We start from the raw sequence: 18,704 nt of genomic DNA on the forward strand, positions 1-18,704 counted from the left end.
TCATTCTTCCAGAGCTGTAATTAGGTTTAAAAATAATTCATGCCCATTCATTTGCATGTATGTTGAATATTACAATCCTTGTGGAGGTTTATTGTGTTACTTGGCAATCGATCAGCATTAATTATACAAATAAGTGACTTTATTACATCTTTATCATTCAGTCTCATATGCTGCTTGCTTGTTCTGTTGAGACAGTCATTTTCCTTGTCAGTCCTCATCCTTCTACCTCCTAACCCTTACCCCCATCTCAATCAGTTTCTTAATGGATTGCAAAACATTCTGAATATCACTCCACATAACTGTCTGCCTCATCTTGAGAGTGCTGTGAATTCTTACAATGTGGTTATTAGTCATCCATGTATGAACCAACTAGTGGCATCTACACATCTTGACATCCCTGGCTGTTCTGTGTGCCCCAGTGTTAAACATCTGCCGTATATGGTCATCTTCAGTTCACAAGAAAGAAGAATCAAAGCTGGCAAGTTATGGTGGATGATGTCTTCTCTATATCAAGAATCTGGGGATGAGTTGGGTATAAATAACAAAAGGAAAATATGATCTATGTTTCAACCCATTTTGGGAAAATGCTAATGACTCATGGGGCATTGGCTCTGGTATTTGCTTGTGGTGTTGGTTATATCGATATTTTCCTGAGATATTACACTGTTTAAAATAGGTAACAATGCCAGAACTTGATGGAGTTGGTCAACTGTTAGATGAGAGGAACCAGAACGATGATTTAGGAGAAAATTTAATTAAATTATTAAAACTCGTAGTACAAGAAGTGTGACCACATGGACTGTTGAATAGTGGGATTTGTACACTACATGGGAATTAGTATTTCAAATCTGAAAATAACTCAGCAGGAAGACATTGATTACATTGTCTCTCTAAAGTATAATACTTGAGCTGAATGTATGAGATAAAAATCTACATCATGGCAAGGCTATGCCATTATGTCCCTGATGTGAAATTAATTCTGAAATGGGTGACATACTAAATTCAAAATCACTCTTCTATCTTATTTGGTCAGTTGGAGGTGTGGATTTGCTTTTACAGCTCACATATAATCAGGCTCTGCTTTTACATATCACACTTTAAAGCATCTTTTTTTCTCACTTTTTGTGGTATTGAGGCTGTTTTAAAGAAAGGACAGTCCATTTTAATTAATCGATATAAAAATTATCTAACGTTGGAGATAACGGCTGATTAAACAGTTCTTAAGTCCTAGCGTCTCATTTCCATGGATGCAACAGTCATTCTAATGCATTTGCCTTGTTTAATTTGAAATGGCGGAGACTCGACCCACTTCTGGGAATGCAAAATTTGTTGACCTGTGATAGGATCTTGGGATCCAAAGCAAAGCAAAATTCCTGTTGCTGAACTACAAAGAAATATCAGCATCATTAAGTTTTTGCCTGAACTGTTCAGTGTTTCTAAGCAACTCAAGCATGAACCAACTGGATGTTAGTAATATTAATTAAAATACAAGAAGTTGAAAAGTTTGTTCTTGATATAGAAATCTTTTAAACTATAGATAAATATCAGCTGCATTATGTTGGAGAAGCTTGTTGGAAATATGTATTTTTATTCTCTTCGTCAGAAAGAACTGATGATTGCTCCACTCTTCCTTAGGATTGTGGAATAGCAAGTATTAGATTTGAATCAGACATACATGGTGTAAGTTTTAATGTGCCTATTAAATATATCAAGTGCACTGCAAGGCCCCAGTGATTAGGTTGTGTTGAGACTAAACATAGCAGTGGAAAATTAATGTGGTAAACAGCCATGTGACTCATATAACATTGAATTTAGAAGTGGTATAAAGCTGTTCTTTCGACATGACACACATCTGAACTGTGCAGTTTAATTTGTACGAATTAATTAAAGCAATAGTATGTGTAGAAACTCTTCTTCCCTCCCAGGAAGCCCATATGAAACATTGAATACTCACCAGATGCAATGCAGCTTTCTGCTACCCATGTCTATCAATTTACAGACACATCCAAAGATTTTAGGGAAGTCTGCCAGTTGTACGCTACACTGACCTTTTGTTTGAGTTAAAAGGTTAACAATCTCAGTTTAGGTTGGGGGAGGGTGCAGGAAGTTTACCAGTTAGCATGATGGGCCATGTGCCCTTCCCCAGGGGGCCATGCTGGATTCCGTAGGATACAAGAAACTGGAAGCCACAGGAGCTTCTGAATGGGCATGATAAGTTCACTATGTAAATGTGACATTGCTAAAATACATAAATAAAAAATAATTAATATATGTAAATTACTTACAATTCTGAATGAAATAAATAGGGGATTATGCTAGATGATGCCAATCAGGCAGCTGTACCACTTAGCCTGTGTGTGTGTGGGTGTGGTGCAGTATGTCAATCGTTACCTCTGCTCCTACTTGACCACACATGAATCACTGTTCACACCCCAGAGGACAGTCCACTGGGCTCCTTGGAAAACTTGGACCTTTCAGCGGTGGTATTGGACGTCACGATTTCATGCCATCTCCTTCACTGGCCACTCAAAACAGAATTGGAAGATGATGATCTGATTGAATATCTTGATCATTTGAAACAAGTGCACACTGATATGGAATTTCAGTTCAGACACCTGCTGGGGATGCATTTTCCAGATTAACTGGTGGATTCAGTTGGGGTGAATGTGAATAATGTTGACACCACATCACAAGAATGTCTTATTGAGCTGCAGCGTGATATAACAGCTCAAGCAAAATTCAAACACAGTCAGCAAAATGTCTGGATGACTAGTGTTATTTAAAATGACAAATAAGTTCTTCTCTGGCTTCCAGCAGGATACAGGTTTATATTTTAATGGATGTTTGGTTGAGAAACTCTCCCATCTTTGTTAGGGATGTTACCTGGGCAGGTGTAGTCTAGTGGTATATATACCCCTGTCACCCGTCCCTCCTGATTGGTTAGTATTAATCCAATCAGGTTTTGGCTGTCCCACCTTGTTTACAATCAAATTCCAGTTCTTACTGTGCCGTGCAGTTGGCTTCTGGGATGGCTTGGTGAAGGAAGCCATTGAAATAAAACTAGAGAAAAAGAATTTTAACAAAGATGAAGGTCTCACTCTAAGCACTAGATCCTTATTCAACAACTCTGAGAGAAATCAAAGTTGTTTTTTTAAAATTAGAATTTCCACCTCTTATCTAGTTGAATGTGGTTCTTGTCAAGCTCTTCATCTGCTATCATAAGCTTGTAACCATCTTGAGGCTGTGAAAAGAGGTGATCTTCGATTATCTTTAATCAAGTTGCAACCAGATATTCAAAAACTCACTGGTTTGCACTAGTCCCAAAGATCTCACTGAATACCCAAAGTAACAATATTAAACACTTTTTCATTGCTGTTTGGAAGAATATGATATATATTGTTCTATTCAGAGCTTTGAAATTGTTTTATTTTCCATATACACCAGTAACATTATACTTAATATATAATACCTATAGCCTGTTAAACTTAAATAATGACTGAATATTAGAATACCCTGTAATTATTACAGTTGAACAAAAAAAAATTAGCAACTAATGGAGGGTGGGGGGGCCACAGAGGTAAATGAAAGTCACAAGTGGGCCAGAAGCAGAAACAAGTTAAGAACCAGTGAGCTAGAGGACTACAGAGCAGACTTTTGTAACATATTGTAATCCCACTTGCCTTGGTGGCTACTATTAGCTATAGACCTGCCACAGCCTTGTGTTTTAATTGTGTAAGGAAAATATAAATTTCTTGCAGACAACATTTGATTTAAACTGACACGTATTCAAAAAATTTATTTGGAGTAAACCTTCGTTGAATAGAGCAGATTACAATCGATGATTAAGCATGAGGTCACCTTTGACCATTGAAGCATTGCTTTCATTTTCAGTAAATTATAGTGATTCACAACTCTGCTATTTGGGTTATTTTGTTTCTTTAACCGACAAATCAAATTACAAACAGGCTGGTTGTGACTTTTAAAAAATCCTCAATGGTGCCTTGAATCATTAATGGAATGGGTTTGAATGTTGGAGCTGGGTCTCTTTGGATCTCAGGGATATGTTCAGCTTTGAAATCAATAAATTCCAGAAAATCATGCCCAAATCCAAAATAATCAATCCTAGAGTATCAGGATTGAGGAATTGTTTTATTCCCAAATCTTAAAAAGCAGGTGAAATAATTGTATTAGTATGAACGTTGTTCTTCTTCATCAATGTTTGATCAACAGCTCTATATGTAGCAACAAATAATATGCAAAGAAAATCAGCAGATAGAGCATCTGTGGGGACAAAGGAATAGTTGATGATTAAGGTCAGGCCCCAGCAGCAACCGTGATGTAGGGTTTCAACCCAGAACAGAGCAGTTTTGGCGTTTAAGTATACAGACTCTGCTTGACCTGCTGACTTGCTTCAGCAGATTGTTCTTGATTGCTCCATCTGCTGTCACTTGGAATTTCTATATGCATTGCATTGCAAGATTATATTAAAGCATAAATATTTGCATGCTCATTTCCAATCTAAAAGGTAATCTTTCAATCTCAAAATTAATTACAAACAAATACTGAGAGGAGGGCTGGAGAACTGCATGTTTTACAGCTGGTCAGCAAAGTTGTGTGGTCTGGAAAGGATGCTAATTCAAACCGGGTTATTTTCCCTGTATTCACTGCTTTCACTGGAAGAGACGTTTTTACTTTACCCTTTATCAGGAACAGAAAATATGACCATTGTTTCTAGTAAATTTCTTGTCTAATAATTGTTGAATGCACATGTGTTCCCATGTAGCAGGAGCTGGTTCGAATGCCTTGGGCACAAGTAATCACAGCCGAAGTATTGGAATGCTGTGTGCTGATATTCTGTGTGGCAGAATGGATGGGAGATAATGGAGAGTGAAAAGGTTAATATAGTTGTATTTGAGTATCATCGACAAGCTATATGTTGCATCAGAGTAACTTTGCAACAGACCATACTTGTTCGAAAATGTTATTGCTGAGTTCTATTAATAGGAAAATGATAGAAATACAGATGCAAATAGTATGAAACCTGAAAGAGAACCAGTGTTATAAATAATTCCATTGTTTTTGGAACAAGAGGAAATTGAAATTCCTGAGAGGGTACTGGCGGAAACTATACACAGAAACTGTACTTCTGTGTAGAATTCTGGGTCAAATGAATTGGGTTTAGTTATCGATGCTGAAGTTATTATGCCCATCCATTATGCTAATAGAAAAACAGAGGAAATATTTGGCACGACAGGCAAGATCTATGCACAGAAGAACAGGTTTAATTTTATTGGGTTAATGAACTTTCCTTAGTTTTACAATTTTTCATTTTGCATGGTTGGTTGTCTTGCTTTCATCTGATTCCTGTTTTTCTGCTGTAGAGCGCTAAAAGGGGGAAAGATACATGACCCCACATTTTATCTTGTGTCCTCTTCAGTTAGTTTCAATGGAAACAGTAAACTTAATTAATTAATTGTGGAAGCCTGGGTGGCATCCCACATTCCCTTTTCCATCACTGGCAAAAGGCAAAGCTTGGTCTACACAGCACTTGAGATCAGCAAATTCCATTTGGTGTACTATCAATGCAAATCTGAACAATGACATGTCTTAAAACAAGTTGAATAAAACTGCCAGTGTCTTTTTGATGCATCGCAGGTGCAAATTTCAGAGAGTGGAAAATTAGGCAGGTGGAAATTTCTGTAGGCCAGATTGTGTGTAAGGTGTAGTTCTGATGAAGGGATATTCTCGAAACATCACTATTTTCCTTTATTCTGCCAACATTGATATACTAAATAGTTGCAGTAATTTTTGTTTTGGATCTTAAAGAAAAGGATATTTGTGAAAGAAAAAATTTCAGACCAGCTCAACTTGTCTTGAAGCAGCTTACATTTGGAGCAGAGCAGTGAGGTGAGCAACCAGACCACTCCTAGAGTTAACCCCGGCCAGGAGATGAAAATGAGTGGAAATTAGGAATACTGCAGACATCAGGTAAATATGATGTCATCCATGTTGGAATAAAAAAGCTAGAAAGGGAAACTTTTTTAAAAATGGTGTGGGATTGAATAGTGTTGGTATTCAGAGGGAGTTGGGTTGTCCTTGGACACAGATCATTGAAGGTTATGATGCAGCTACAGCAAGAGATTAGAAAGGCAAGTGGTACGTTGGCTTCTAAAGGGCATTGGATGAGAAACATCCTGGTTCATTCATCAAGGCCATAGTGAGACTACTTTTAGAACATTATATACACTTCTATTCAATTCACCCTCCCCATAGAAAGATGCACTGGTGACAAAAGGGAGTGCAGTGAATTTCACCAGATTAGTTCTTGAGATGACAGTTTTGTTGCTTGAGGAGACATTAGGCAGACTGACCCAGTATCTGTTGAATTTAGGGCAATAAAAATGTACAAAATTCATAAAGGAATTGACATCATGGATGCATAGATGATGTTTGTCTTGGCTGGCATGTCTTGAACTAGGGGTCACAGCCTCAAAGTGAGGTATTTGTCCATTCAGAACAAATTAGAAGAAAGTTTTCACCATACTAGTTTCTCTATAACCTATTCTGCCACTCCCTTGCAATGCAGGTGGAATTTACAGCAGCTTATTAACCTTCCAACTTTGCACGTCGTTTATAAGGTGAAGTTTGCAATTTCCACTCGCCAATAACCTGAACTCGTCTGTTTTGAATGGCCAGGTCCTTTGAAACTTACCAAATTTACTGGGGTGTTATTGTCCAATATCTTTTTAAAACATGAAATAAATATGTTGGAATATTAATAGTATAACATCTGATTATCTGAAAAATCAGCTGAGTCAGTGCAACTAAAGACCTGATTGTACTGGAGTCATAGAATTTTGAGTAATCTGATGCAATGCTATTTGGGGATAAAAGCATAGACTACTATGCACAGAAACAGGCTTTTGGCCCATCCAGTCCATGCTGGCCTGGTCTTCTGTCTAGTCCCATCTAACCTGGACCATAGCCCTCTCTGCCCCACATTTCATCTCTCAGGACAGGTTCCAGTCGAGGTGGCGCTGAGCTGCAGTCATGGCTCGGGTAACTTTGGTTTTATTTTTAGGTTTGTTGGGATGGTTTGGGGGACATAGGGGTCAGGTTAGGGTTAAGGGATAGGAATAAGGAACAGCTAAAGATCAGATTAGTGTTTAGAGGTCAGGCCAGAGTCTAGGCCCCCGCTCTGCATTGGATGAACAGCAACATGGAGATGTGCCGAAGGGCATTGGTGGTCAGATGTTGGGCCGGCAGACCTGCGGGGATGAAGGATCTGGGATTGGAGTTCTGTGCGGGCCCGAGCCTCAAGGGCCAGTCACTCCCTCGGTACATGAGTTGGCAAGTCTGGAGTTGGAGGCCGAGCATTTAGTGTTCTGGTCATCGGTGAGTCTGGAGATTGGGGGCAATCATCGTGGGTCCTCATTCTTTGTCATCGCCGAGTCCTGGGTCGATACCGAAGATAAGTGTCTGAAAGTGGAGATCTGATGGCCAAAGCCCTGAGTCTGCAAGTCCAGTGGGCAAGTCAAAGGCCAATGTCAGCCAATCCACGAGTCCGCTGAGGTCGGAGGACAGTGTGTGTGTGCGAGTGGGTGGGAGAGAGGAACAGGACGTGTTTTGTTGTTATTTTCTTGCTCTATGGTCTGTTTCGTTGTGTTCTGTGTTGTTCTACTGAACATTGTGGGCATGCTGTGATGGTGTTGGAACGTGTTATGTTTTGATGTATGGGTGATAAGTGAATCCGAGTCTGAATCTCATCAAAACTTCTCTTAAATGTTAAAATGTTACTCTAATCTACCACTTCCGCTGGCAGCTTGCCCCACACTCGCACCACCTTTTGATTCCCCTTAAATATTTCACCTTTCACCCTGAAACTATGACCAATTGTTCTAGTCTCACCCAACCTGCAAGCATTTGCCCAGTCAATACCCCTCATCATTTTGCATACCTCTATCAAATCTCCCCTCATTCCCCTGTGATCCAGGGAATAAAGTCCTAACCTATTCAAACTTTCCCTATAACCCAGGTCCTCAAGTCCTTGTAAATTTTCTCTGTAATCTTTCAAGCTTATTGATATCTTTCCTGTAATTTGTGCACTTCAAACTCCAAATCCGGCCTCATGAATGTCTTATAGACCTCCAGCATAACATCAACATTGTGTGTTCAGTTGTCTGTTTAGATTGGAATCTGTGTTTGGTTGATTTCTTCAGGCAGCCATGTGAAGGTGTTCACTGGATATGCTTAAAAATCTACACAATCTAATTTTAATCGTTTGCTCTATTATAAAAGGCATAAAACCTTTCAATCAAAAAGAATAGTGACAACAGGAAATCACAGTGCGGATAGGAAAACATCCGTTCTCAAGATGTATACCAGATGGATGTGTTTATATGGTTTTCAGTAGTTATGGGGCAGTGATGTACACCTGGCTTTTGAGTCAGAAACTGGAGTTGCGAAATGTGAAGAAAGCTAATCTATAAAATTATATGTAATTGTGTGTCCTGTAAATAGACTCTCCTAAGAATGTTCCTTTGCATACCATAAAGCATGATTAAACCTCTGGTAACATTTACATCATTTTCTCCATGCATGTTTTTCATGCAAAGCTGGTTTCATTGATATTGAAAATTTTTTTTACTGTACAAACTTGATTTAACCATTAATAATGAAATGCTATCCCTGAATTTAGAATTTAATGGAAGATGGTTTAAAACTATATTGTGTGAAATAGTGAAAACAAAGCCATCCGCATTGATTGTAATTGCTGTTTTACTGATGAGCCCCTAATTGCCCCTTTTTTCCTTTTTCAGTGCAAGATGGGGAATTCGGACAGCCAGTATAACCTGCAGGGAACTAAAGGCAACAACACTGAGGGGAAGTCGATGCCTGTCAGCAGGCAGAAGACATGTGCCCTCAAAATTCGGAGTGTCCACGTTAAGGAGGAAAAGTCTCGATCTTCCTTTGGTTGGGGTCATGGTGGCAACAGCATAAGTTATAAAGCAAGGTCACTGGGCAGGAACTGCCTTTCCCAGCATAAAAATAACCCGCGTTTCCCGGTTTCACGGCAATGTGACTCTTTAATGATGAGCAATAGCAACACTCATAGCAGATGTCACCTCAGTCACGTGCAGAAACGTGACTGTAGCAATGAATCTGTTTTATTATCTGGGAACAATTTTCCTTGCATTCTTGACAAAACAGATGGTCTGAGCAAAAGTCTGGAATGCAATGGCTCTGTCTTAAATGGGCATGGGTTTCTGGAAAACATAACCCAGTCAAAGAAACCAGAAGGAGAATACAGTCCAAAGGTTCTCATCAAAACACTGGGACGATTTGACAGCAACATAAGGGTGGAGTTTCACAGTGGTGCTGGCAATAGTAGCAACAACCCAACCTGCCACGATCCCCCAGGGCCAGTTCAGCTGCTGAGGTACTCCTCTGCTATGGAATCGGGTACCGGCAAGCAAAATGAGGTGCAGATTGACACCAGTAAAGAATGTGCAATGGACCAGGGACTTCCACTTGATGAGGAGAGATTAAAATCGAGCAAGGGTAGCTCATTAAGCTCTGAATATTCCTGGTCTGAATTGCAGTGGGGTCACCGTGCATATACCAATGATTTTGATAACGTGTACACTACTATGAGAACTACTGAGACACGTAATCAAGAAAGCATTTTACCAAATGACGAGCAACCCTTCCAAAAGTCATCCCTCTATTCTCTTCAAGCAATGTACAGTGACACAGGGGTGGGACATTGCATGCCCTCAGGAAATGATTTTTCACCTCATACCAGAAACACAGCAGGCTTAAACACCAGCAAATTGTTTGAGAATGACTTTTCCAAATGCATTAATGTGCCATCTGATGAGGAAGACCAAGGTCCCGTGCAGTATTCCTCCTATACACTCCCGTGTCGAAAACCTAGGCACTTTTCTGAGGATGGATCCTCACGAGCTGCCTTAAAAAGTCGAATGCGGCGCTTAAGTGCGTGGACTGGCAGCCTGACAAGAAAGAAAAGGAAGTTACAGGTGAGGAACGGTTCTATTTGATGACAGCCTGAAGGTGCATTTGTAAATTAACAAGTAATGTACATGTTATTGCAAGAGCAGTGTTTTGATGTCAGAGTTTTTACAATAGATCACTTCAAATATGCTTCAAATTAATTTATATCTACAACTATTACAAGTCTGAAATGGACTCCTGTACTGTGATGAATAAGACTTGTTTAACTTTCTGAAATAAGCTTCAGAAATAATTTTCAAATATCTTTTCAATTTTTCAGGACTCAAGATCCAAGGATGTAAATGAGTATTGTGACAGTGGAATTGATGGAGTGACTGCAGACAACAGCTCTCCTTCACAGATCTCGTGCTCATTGTGGTCCCCAGGCTTCAGCTATACTTTACCTCCCAGAAGTAACTCTGCCAATGCAGTGGGCAATGATGCCCTGAGACAGAGCATTTATGAAAACTTCATGCGCGAGCTGGAAACGGGTCATGTATCTGTGGATATCAGGGACCCCTCCACAGGAAGTGAGGAAACCAGCAGCGACTCCTTCAGCTCTTTAGAGCAGCTGGATTTGTTGTTTGAAAAAGAACAAGGATGTGTACGAAAGGCTGGTTGGTTGTCTTTCAAACCTCTTGTTACACATCAGAAGGAAAGGAAGTTGGAACTTGCACCTCGCAGAAAGTGGCGACAGTATTGGGTTTCTCTTAAAGGTAACCATTAAAATCCAGATTTAGCACATTGCAGTTGGGACTCTCTGAACATTAATTTCTGAATCATAATTTCATATTTACACATGAATGGAAAATGGTTGAATAATTATTAATTTAACTGAACTATAGTTTACATCTAATCAATTGTGACTGTAGTCATATAAATGGCTGAATGGTAAGAGCACCTTAAATCTATCACATTACACTAGAACCATAGAACATTACAGCACAGAAACAGGCCTTTTGGCCCTTCTTGGCTGTGCCAAACCATTTTTCTGCCTAGTCCCACTGACCTGCACCTGGACCATATCCCTCCATACCCCTCTCATCCATGTACCTGTCCAAGTTTTTCTTAAGTGTTAAAAGTGAGCCTAAGAGAATTAATGTAATTTAAATATGTGTATTTGATTGGCAGCAGTAAGTATATTGCTTTAGCGTTTGTGTAAGTAAAGGTTTATAAGCCCAGCACTAGACTTGAAATATTACATGATAATATTTTTCTTGGATGGTGGTGATGTGGAAAGCTAAACGATAAATCCTTTGTGATCACTAAGCTTCAGCAAAGTAACAAATGTCAAGGCTCTTGCTGCAAGCATCCTTGCTAAACTGGATAGGATGCCAGCCATGGAGATCTGAAGATTATAGGAATTTAAACGGAGATATTGTCATATTTAAATACTAGTTACCAGAAGATTCTCTGTGGATTGTCACCTTGTCATGGTGGGGAAGCTTGTGTGGTCCTGAGATCCCAAGAGCGATGCCGTCTGGAGCAATGCTCCTGGTAGGGTCACCCATGGTGGTAAGGTCAAGGGTGAGGTCCCTGACAAAGAACAATCCAACGAAGACCTGAATGGTGGAACAGGTGGACGAAGTTACTTCAAACTCAAGGGCTGTGAAGGCGGATGAAGGCTGCAACAAGTCCATCAGCTCCAGTCATTGTGGTTTCCATGCCACTGGAATCAGTTGGTTGATTTGTGAAGTATCGTGTGCTTCTTCGAGTGCAACATCAAGTACACATTAAGCAGATGAAGTGACAAATAGTGGGATATCTGTTTTGTTGTTTTATTGATAAAATAGCATACCTCTTGGAATATAATGTCATATTTTGGATTTGAACACAAACTAGCAAAAATCTGCAGATGCTGGAAATCCGAGCAACACACACAAAATGATTGAGGTCTTCAGCAGCATCTCATAAACAGTACAGTCACCATTTTGGGACGAAACCCTTCGATAGGACTGGAGAAAAATTGCTGAGGAGTAGATTTAAAAGGTGGGGGGCGAGAGAGAAACACAGGGTGATAGGTGAAACCTGAAGGGGGAGGGGATGAAGTAAAGAGCTGGGAAATTGATTGGTGAAAGAGGCAGAAGGCCATGGAAGAAAGAAAAGTGGGGAGGAGTACTAGAGGGAGGCGATGGGTGGGAGGAAGATAAGGTGAGAGAGGGAAAAGGGGATAGGAAATGGTGAAGGGGCATTACCAGAAGTTTGAGAAATAGTTATGAACTCTGTTTGGGTATTGCAAAATGTAGCTTTTGTAGGTCTCCTGGATCATGAATCTGAACTTTGTTGCACAATTGGAAAAATAATATATTGGTACTTGATTTAAATTACCAGTAGATTGAATCGTATATTTCTGTTTTTATATAACTTGTCTGAACTTGTACTGCATTCAAATCATTCATAATTACAGGATAAATCTGAGGATCTGAAAAGAGCTGTGTGCACGTCACTTATTGTGTCCTACAATTAGATTGTTGTATTTATATCCTCACAGCATCTCCTGTTTCCGTCTTAGTTGAAAGGCTGTTTTAAGTACTATGCTGTGTTATTCTTGCCAGTAGTTTGTTATATCAAACATTATGCCTTCTGGAAGTTCGTCTTCATAATATTCATTGACACTGCCTTATCTACCTATTAAATAATCTCTTCAAAAATCAGCAGTTAGTTGAAAATTAGTTTGCCTTTCTTAAAACCCATTTGGCTTTGCCGGATCAGCCCATCAATTCATTGAACCAGCAAGATTTTCCACTGGAGCTACCTTGACCTGTAAATCTGGCACGTAATTGCTTTTTAAAATATACCCTATGTTTTAGTCAAGTGTTTGATCTCGATCTCCATGTGGATATTTTGTCATTGTTATATGATATAGAAGGGATCAACCTACCAATTATGGGATCAGATTAAATGTTAAAGGTGCTGTTAACTCATGGCACACCTCCCTACATAAGTCATGCAAGGCATCAGGGTAAAGTAGTACATGTAACACATCATTTAGAACAGAGATATATCTATATTATTATCATTCACTACTAATGGGTACCAGAAAACACTTCAGCTACTTCGGTCAATTTACTTTTGATAAGAAGAAATAATTACTATTGATGTAAATGTTGTGGTTATTGAGTTCTGGATGCAAGTCTACAAGAATTTTGAAGGGAACCTGTTTAAAACTTTACTGTCATGGAAGAGGAGGATCTAACCTAGAAAAAGATGAATAAATCAAAACTCCATACTGTTGTTCTCTTCATCAAAAACGTTGGAATAGCATTTTAATTAATGCTTTTTTTTTTTGCTTTCCCTTTTAAAGGTTGTACTCTCTTATTTTATGAGGCCAATGGGAAAAACTTCATGGAGCAGAGCAGTGTGCCTAGATACGCCTTGTTCGCTGAGGATAGCATTGTACAGCCTGTACCTGAACATCCCAAGAAAGAGAATGTGTTCTGTCTTAGTAATGCCTTCGGGGATGTTGTCCTATTTCAGGTTTTTATTGTTATTTACTAAAGATTAATCTTAATTAGCATATAAATGGGAACCTATGAAAATGAGATCAGCTAGACTGGCAAATGCAAAGCCAAATAATTCAAAATTCCTGGAATATAACAATTACTTTCACACACCCCTTTCAGTGGCCCAAGGTGTTCCATGGGTATCATAATTAAAATCATGAGAAGTGAGAAAGGCTGATGTTCATAATTAATAGTCATGTTGCAAACAAAACCTAGGGAGGCTAAATGAAAATCTGGTCTTGTATATCAATAAAAAAATTAACAGGGTTTTATGTTAAACTGCATTTTCCAAATGACAGGATAAATGAATTGAATACACTCTTTGTACGAGCAATAACATTCTGGTTTTACTGAACTTTAGAAAGATCTGACAAGGTAACAAATGATTATTAAACTGTAAAACAGAACAAAAAATTAGGACGACCATTTCTCATGGATTCATTCAATCTTCTGTCTACCATCTCCCAATGCATGAAGTGCAATGACATATTAGTTGTCTTGAATTATGTGAATAGATTGGACAACAAATTTTTTTCCACAGTTTTTTTGTTTATGATAGACTGCTTGAAGTTGAACACAAATATAATTTCAGACTACTTGTATCACGTATGAATTTTGAGAAACAAGAAATTAACTTTTATTGAATATAATATGTTTAATTGAATAATAGTGCTGACACTCTGGAAAGTTCAACTAAGCCAAAATGTTTTATTGATGATTTTCATTTGTACTCAGTGTCTGAGTACAAATTTTTAACATAATCTATGAATTCCTTCCATGTGATTTTCTCCAGTCTCACTAGAAAGTCTTCGAACTGCCTGTCATTGACCTGTTTAATTTGTGGACCAACAAAAATGTCTTCCTTAATCTTGGCATTGGCGATTCTGAGAAAACACCTACCTCAGATATTGAAATCATGGAAATTTATAGGCTTTCTATCCTGTCATGCAGCATCCTCCCTGCCTAAGCATGCTTAGTCATGGCTGGAAAAGATGCAGAAATTTTTAGCTTACATCATAGGCAAAGTTTTAATTGTCTTGAATTATGAATTGAAATAACAAGTAAAGTTAATTTTTTTAAAATGGAGCATGTAAGGAAAATTTCATGGTGATTTTCATTATCAGCAACCCAAACTATATAATGTACACACAGAAGTATTCAGGAAGCAATATCTTCATTGTTCGGTGGTATCCATAACCTCAGTACACTGTTTTATAAAATTTTACAACAAAATGGTCATTGCCCTCAGTGCTTTCTGCAGCACATCTAAATTTCATTTTAATCTTAACATCAGAATTTTTGAAGGGTTATTTTCAGAAGTTTACAGGACACTCATGTTCTATGTTTTAATTGTTCTCTGGTTCGGTTTTCAGGCTACAAGCCAAACTGATCTTGAAAATTGGATAACAGCAATACACTCTGCGTGTGCATCGGTGTTTGCAAAGCAGCATGGCAAAGAAGATACTGTCAAGCTATTAAAAAATGAAACTAAAAGCTTAATGCAAAAAATTGATATGGATGGAAAAATGAAGAAAATGGCAGAGTTGCAGCTGTCCATTGTAAATGATCCCAAAAACAGGAAGGCAATTGAAAATCAGGTATACTTAAATCTTATTGTTCTCTGGGAACAGAGAAACTTTATATATACTGTGTGCTGTTATAAATGTGTATTGGTAGTGCGGTTAACAGTGAAGAAGCAAGTTGTTAGTTATAAGAAGCAAGAAGCTTTCGAATGTAATGTTCAGGCAGGTTAAGAAAAATAGTAGATGCCATTCAAAGTAGTGGGTACACAACCTTAGGGAAATGCATAATAAATGATAAGAAACCGAACATCTAGACAAACAGATCTCCAAAGTAGTGAAGCTGTTAAAATTAAGAGATGCTTGCTTTTATGACTGATGTAAATAATATCAGAACAGGGAACTTGTATCAGAATTTGTTGGTCACCAGATGACAGCAAAAATGTGACCGCATCGAGGAATTACTGAGTTGGTGAAGTCTTTCAATAAATTAGAAACTAGCTGGCTGGGGTTGTTTGGAATGATGGTGTAAAATTGAAAAACCTGGATTCGATAAACAAGAAAGGCTTGTTTCTCATAATGGAGAAGTCAAAAACCAGTGCACACTGTTGGCCAAAATAATTCAAATGGAGTTGAGATTAGATTTTGTCCTAAATGAGATCTGAAACATTGGCTGAAAGATTGCGAAGATAAAAGTTGTGAGTACATTTTGAAGCTCATTGAGATGAGCAAAGTGCAAAGCTGTGGTCAGAGAATTTTTTATTTTTTTAAAAAATTGAGTTATTTTGTGTTTCTTGCTTTGTGGCTACCTGTAGGGAAGCAAATCTCAAGGTGTATAATTTATACATTCTTTGAATGTATAAATTGAATCTTGACTCTTAAAATGGTTGGCTACATTGGAAAGATAGATGCATTTGATTGCACAAAAATTAACTGGATGTTGCATACTAAGTGAATTGAGCAGTATTTTGAAGCAAATTACAAGTGACAATTTTTCTGATGCAGTAACATTTAGATCCAAAACCATTGTCAATTGCAGAACACTTTAGGTTTCATAAGTATAATCAAAAGAAAGTGGAGTCCTTTTCAACATACGTGGCTGAATTGAAGAAGTTGTCTGAGCATTGTCAAATTGTTTAGTTTGTGGAGTCGTGTAAGAAAGCATTCAAAAACGGTTCCTAACTGAAGCATAACCTACATTTAAAAGAGTCATTGAAATTATTGTATCAATGGAAACAGCAGACAGGGATGCAGTTGAGTTGCATTCAAGAATGAAAGTGAGTGTGAATAAAATTATAGCATCTAAATGGAGGCCTCCTTGGCGGAACAAATTGCATTGCCATTGTGGCAGGGGATAACATACACCAGGCCAATGTAGTTTTAAAGAGGAAACACAAAAAATGCAACCAAGTAGGACACATATAAGGCAGACTGAAATTAAACGGACTGCACAGAGAAGAGAATAAGAGAAAAAGTCAAATTCCAGCTTCAAAAAGAACACTTCGCTGTATGCTGTTGATGAAAAATTTGGTAGTGATGAAAGTGACACAGGACTGGACAGCCTTGAGATTTACAGTGTGAAATCTTGACAATAGACATTCAAAATGGCTTACACTAGAAGTGAACAGGAAATTCATTAAAACGGAATTGGACACTAGCCCAGCTGTTTCAGTCATTCCACAAAATGAGTTTGAATGGCATTTCAAAGATACTGTACTGAAGCCCTGCAGATATCCAGCTTATACTGGAGATTGGATAAATCCTGTGGGAATACATCCATAACAGTGAAATGCAACAACCAACAAGCCAGATTGGGCTTGTATGTAGTAAAACCAGGAGCGCCAGCATTGTGGGACTGTGATTGGCTGAAACAACTACATCTTGATTGGAGAGCCAACTGCTATTTGCATGCCACATCCCCTGAAATAGTCAACTGAAAGTAAATTACAAAAAGTACTGGATGATGCCTACAGCAGTCTTCAAGAATGGCATTGGGAAAACTCAAATATACAGTTTCAAAGTAAAATAGTGTTAAATAAAAATGTCACATGCCTCAGGTGAGTTAGATTACAAGGAGGCTGAAGGAATTCTGTCCAAAGATGAGCAGAGACCATGAGCAACTCCAATGGTCCCAGTTGCCAAGAAGAATGGGTCTGTTTGGATCTGTGGTGATTTCAAGATCACCATTAATCCAGTACTGAAAGTAGATCAATATCCTCTGCCCAGGATAGAGGATATCTTTATATATCTCTCTGGAGGGAAGCATTTCAGCAAATGGACTTAGCTGAGGCCTGCCTGTAGATGGTGATGGAAGAAGAGTCCAAGGTGTTTCTCATCATAAACACTCAACAGATGCTTTATCACTATAAAGGGCTGGTACAAGGATGACAAGGAACAGCTCCAAAATTCTAAGACAGTTGAAAGGATTAGACTGTGGGCTCAGAGCATGACGTGCTGTGTGAATTCCTTAAACCAAGCGACACTTACTGTGGTCACACTATTGACACACAAGGATTACACAAGTGTGCTGAGAAAATTCAAGCAGTGTTGGATGCCCTAAGGCCAAAGGACGTGTCACAGTCGCGGTCCTTTTTAGGATGTTTCAATTACTGTGACAGGTTCCTGTCAACTCTGGCCACTGTGCTCTCTCTAACTTTTGAACTCGTTACTACAGATCAGGAAGAAATGGCAATAGACAAAGCAGTGTGAGGTGGCTTTCCAAAAAGAAAGTGAAATGGTGACATCAGCCACTGTACTCATTCATTATGATGCACTTCGTCCAGTGAAGCTTGCCATGCACTGTTCAGGATGCCAACACATCCAGAAGAAAGGTATCCAGAGCTGTCAGAACCACTTCCTGTAGTCCGAGGATCAACTCCTAAACCCACCAAGGAGGAAGCTCCAGAGCCTGAGATTGCCAACAACCACAAGTTTCACCTATCAAAGATGTGTGTATTACATACTCCGTGATACCACCATATCATAAGTGTGTGCCTCGCTTAAAGTAAAACAAAGAATGTACACAAGTTATTCCCAGCTCCATGCTTCCCTTTTAATTAGTTTTTATGTTTTGGAGGTACAGACGTAACAGCTGCAAGATGAACTTCTAACCTAGAACGATCAAATTTTGAAACAGGAAAATATTCAATTATCATCAAACTTCAGATTTCACTTCCCTTTGTGAATTGTCCTTCTCTGGATGTCCTCCCGAATAATGCGGGGATACCTCTGAGTCACCTGAAATAACACCCAAATAACAAAATATGCCTGAAAGAGGGAAAGTAGCTAAATTTTAATCCAATATTTGGGTTATTTCTCATTAAAATAACAAGATATTTGCAGTTTATTTGGCAAAAGTAAAAGTTATTTTAGAAATAGAATGCTTGATTTGTAAAGCATTTGAATTTTGAAACTTCACTACATGACTGCTTTTCTCATAGACTTCAAATCACAAGGAAATAGGAGTCCATCAAGCCTTCCCTGTCATGGCTGATAAATCAAACACTAGGAAATCTGCAGATGCTGGAAATTCAAACAACACACACAAAATGCTGGTGGAACACAGCAGGCCAGGCAGCGTCTATAAGGAGAAACACCGTCGAGGTTTCGGGCCGAGTCCTGACGAAGGGTTCCACCAGCATTTTGTGTGTGATGGCAGATCTATGCT

The 18,704-nt window shown here is 38.7% G+C and overlaps 1 protein-coding gene across 6 annotated transcripts in view; it reads left to right on the forward strand.

Moving 5' to 3' along the window:
- LOC140730534 (rho guanine nucleotide exchange factor TIAM2-like) overlaps positions 1-18,704 on the forward strand; it is a 252,268-nt gene that overhangs the window by 136,731 nt on the left and 96,833 nt on the right. For all 6 annotated transcript variants that reach the window (XM_073051118.1, XM_073051115.1, XM_073051117.1 and 3 more), the window contains 4 exons: positions 8,820-10,040; positions 10,295-10,730; positions 13,319-13,491; positions 14,891-15,115. In XM_073051118.1, the coding sequence (XP_072907219.1) occupies positions 8,826-10,040; positions 10,295-10,730; positions 13,319-13,491; positions 14,891-15,115 (2,049 nt within the window). In that variant the 5' untranslated portion in view covers positions 8,820-8,825. The remainder of the gene's footprint in view (positions 1-8,819; positions 10,041-10,294; positions 10,731-13,318; positions 13,492-14,890; positions 15,116-18,704) is intronic.

The sequence above is a fragment of the Hemitrygon akajei genome, chromosome 7, assembly GCF_048418815.1.
Source record: "Hemitrygon akajei chromosome 7, sHemAka1.3, whole genome shotgun sequence".
Lineage (NCBI taxonomy): Eukaryota > Metazoa > Chordata > Chondrichthyes > Myliobatiformes > Dasyatidae > Hemitrygon > Hemitrygon akajei.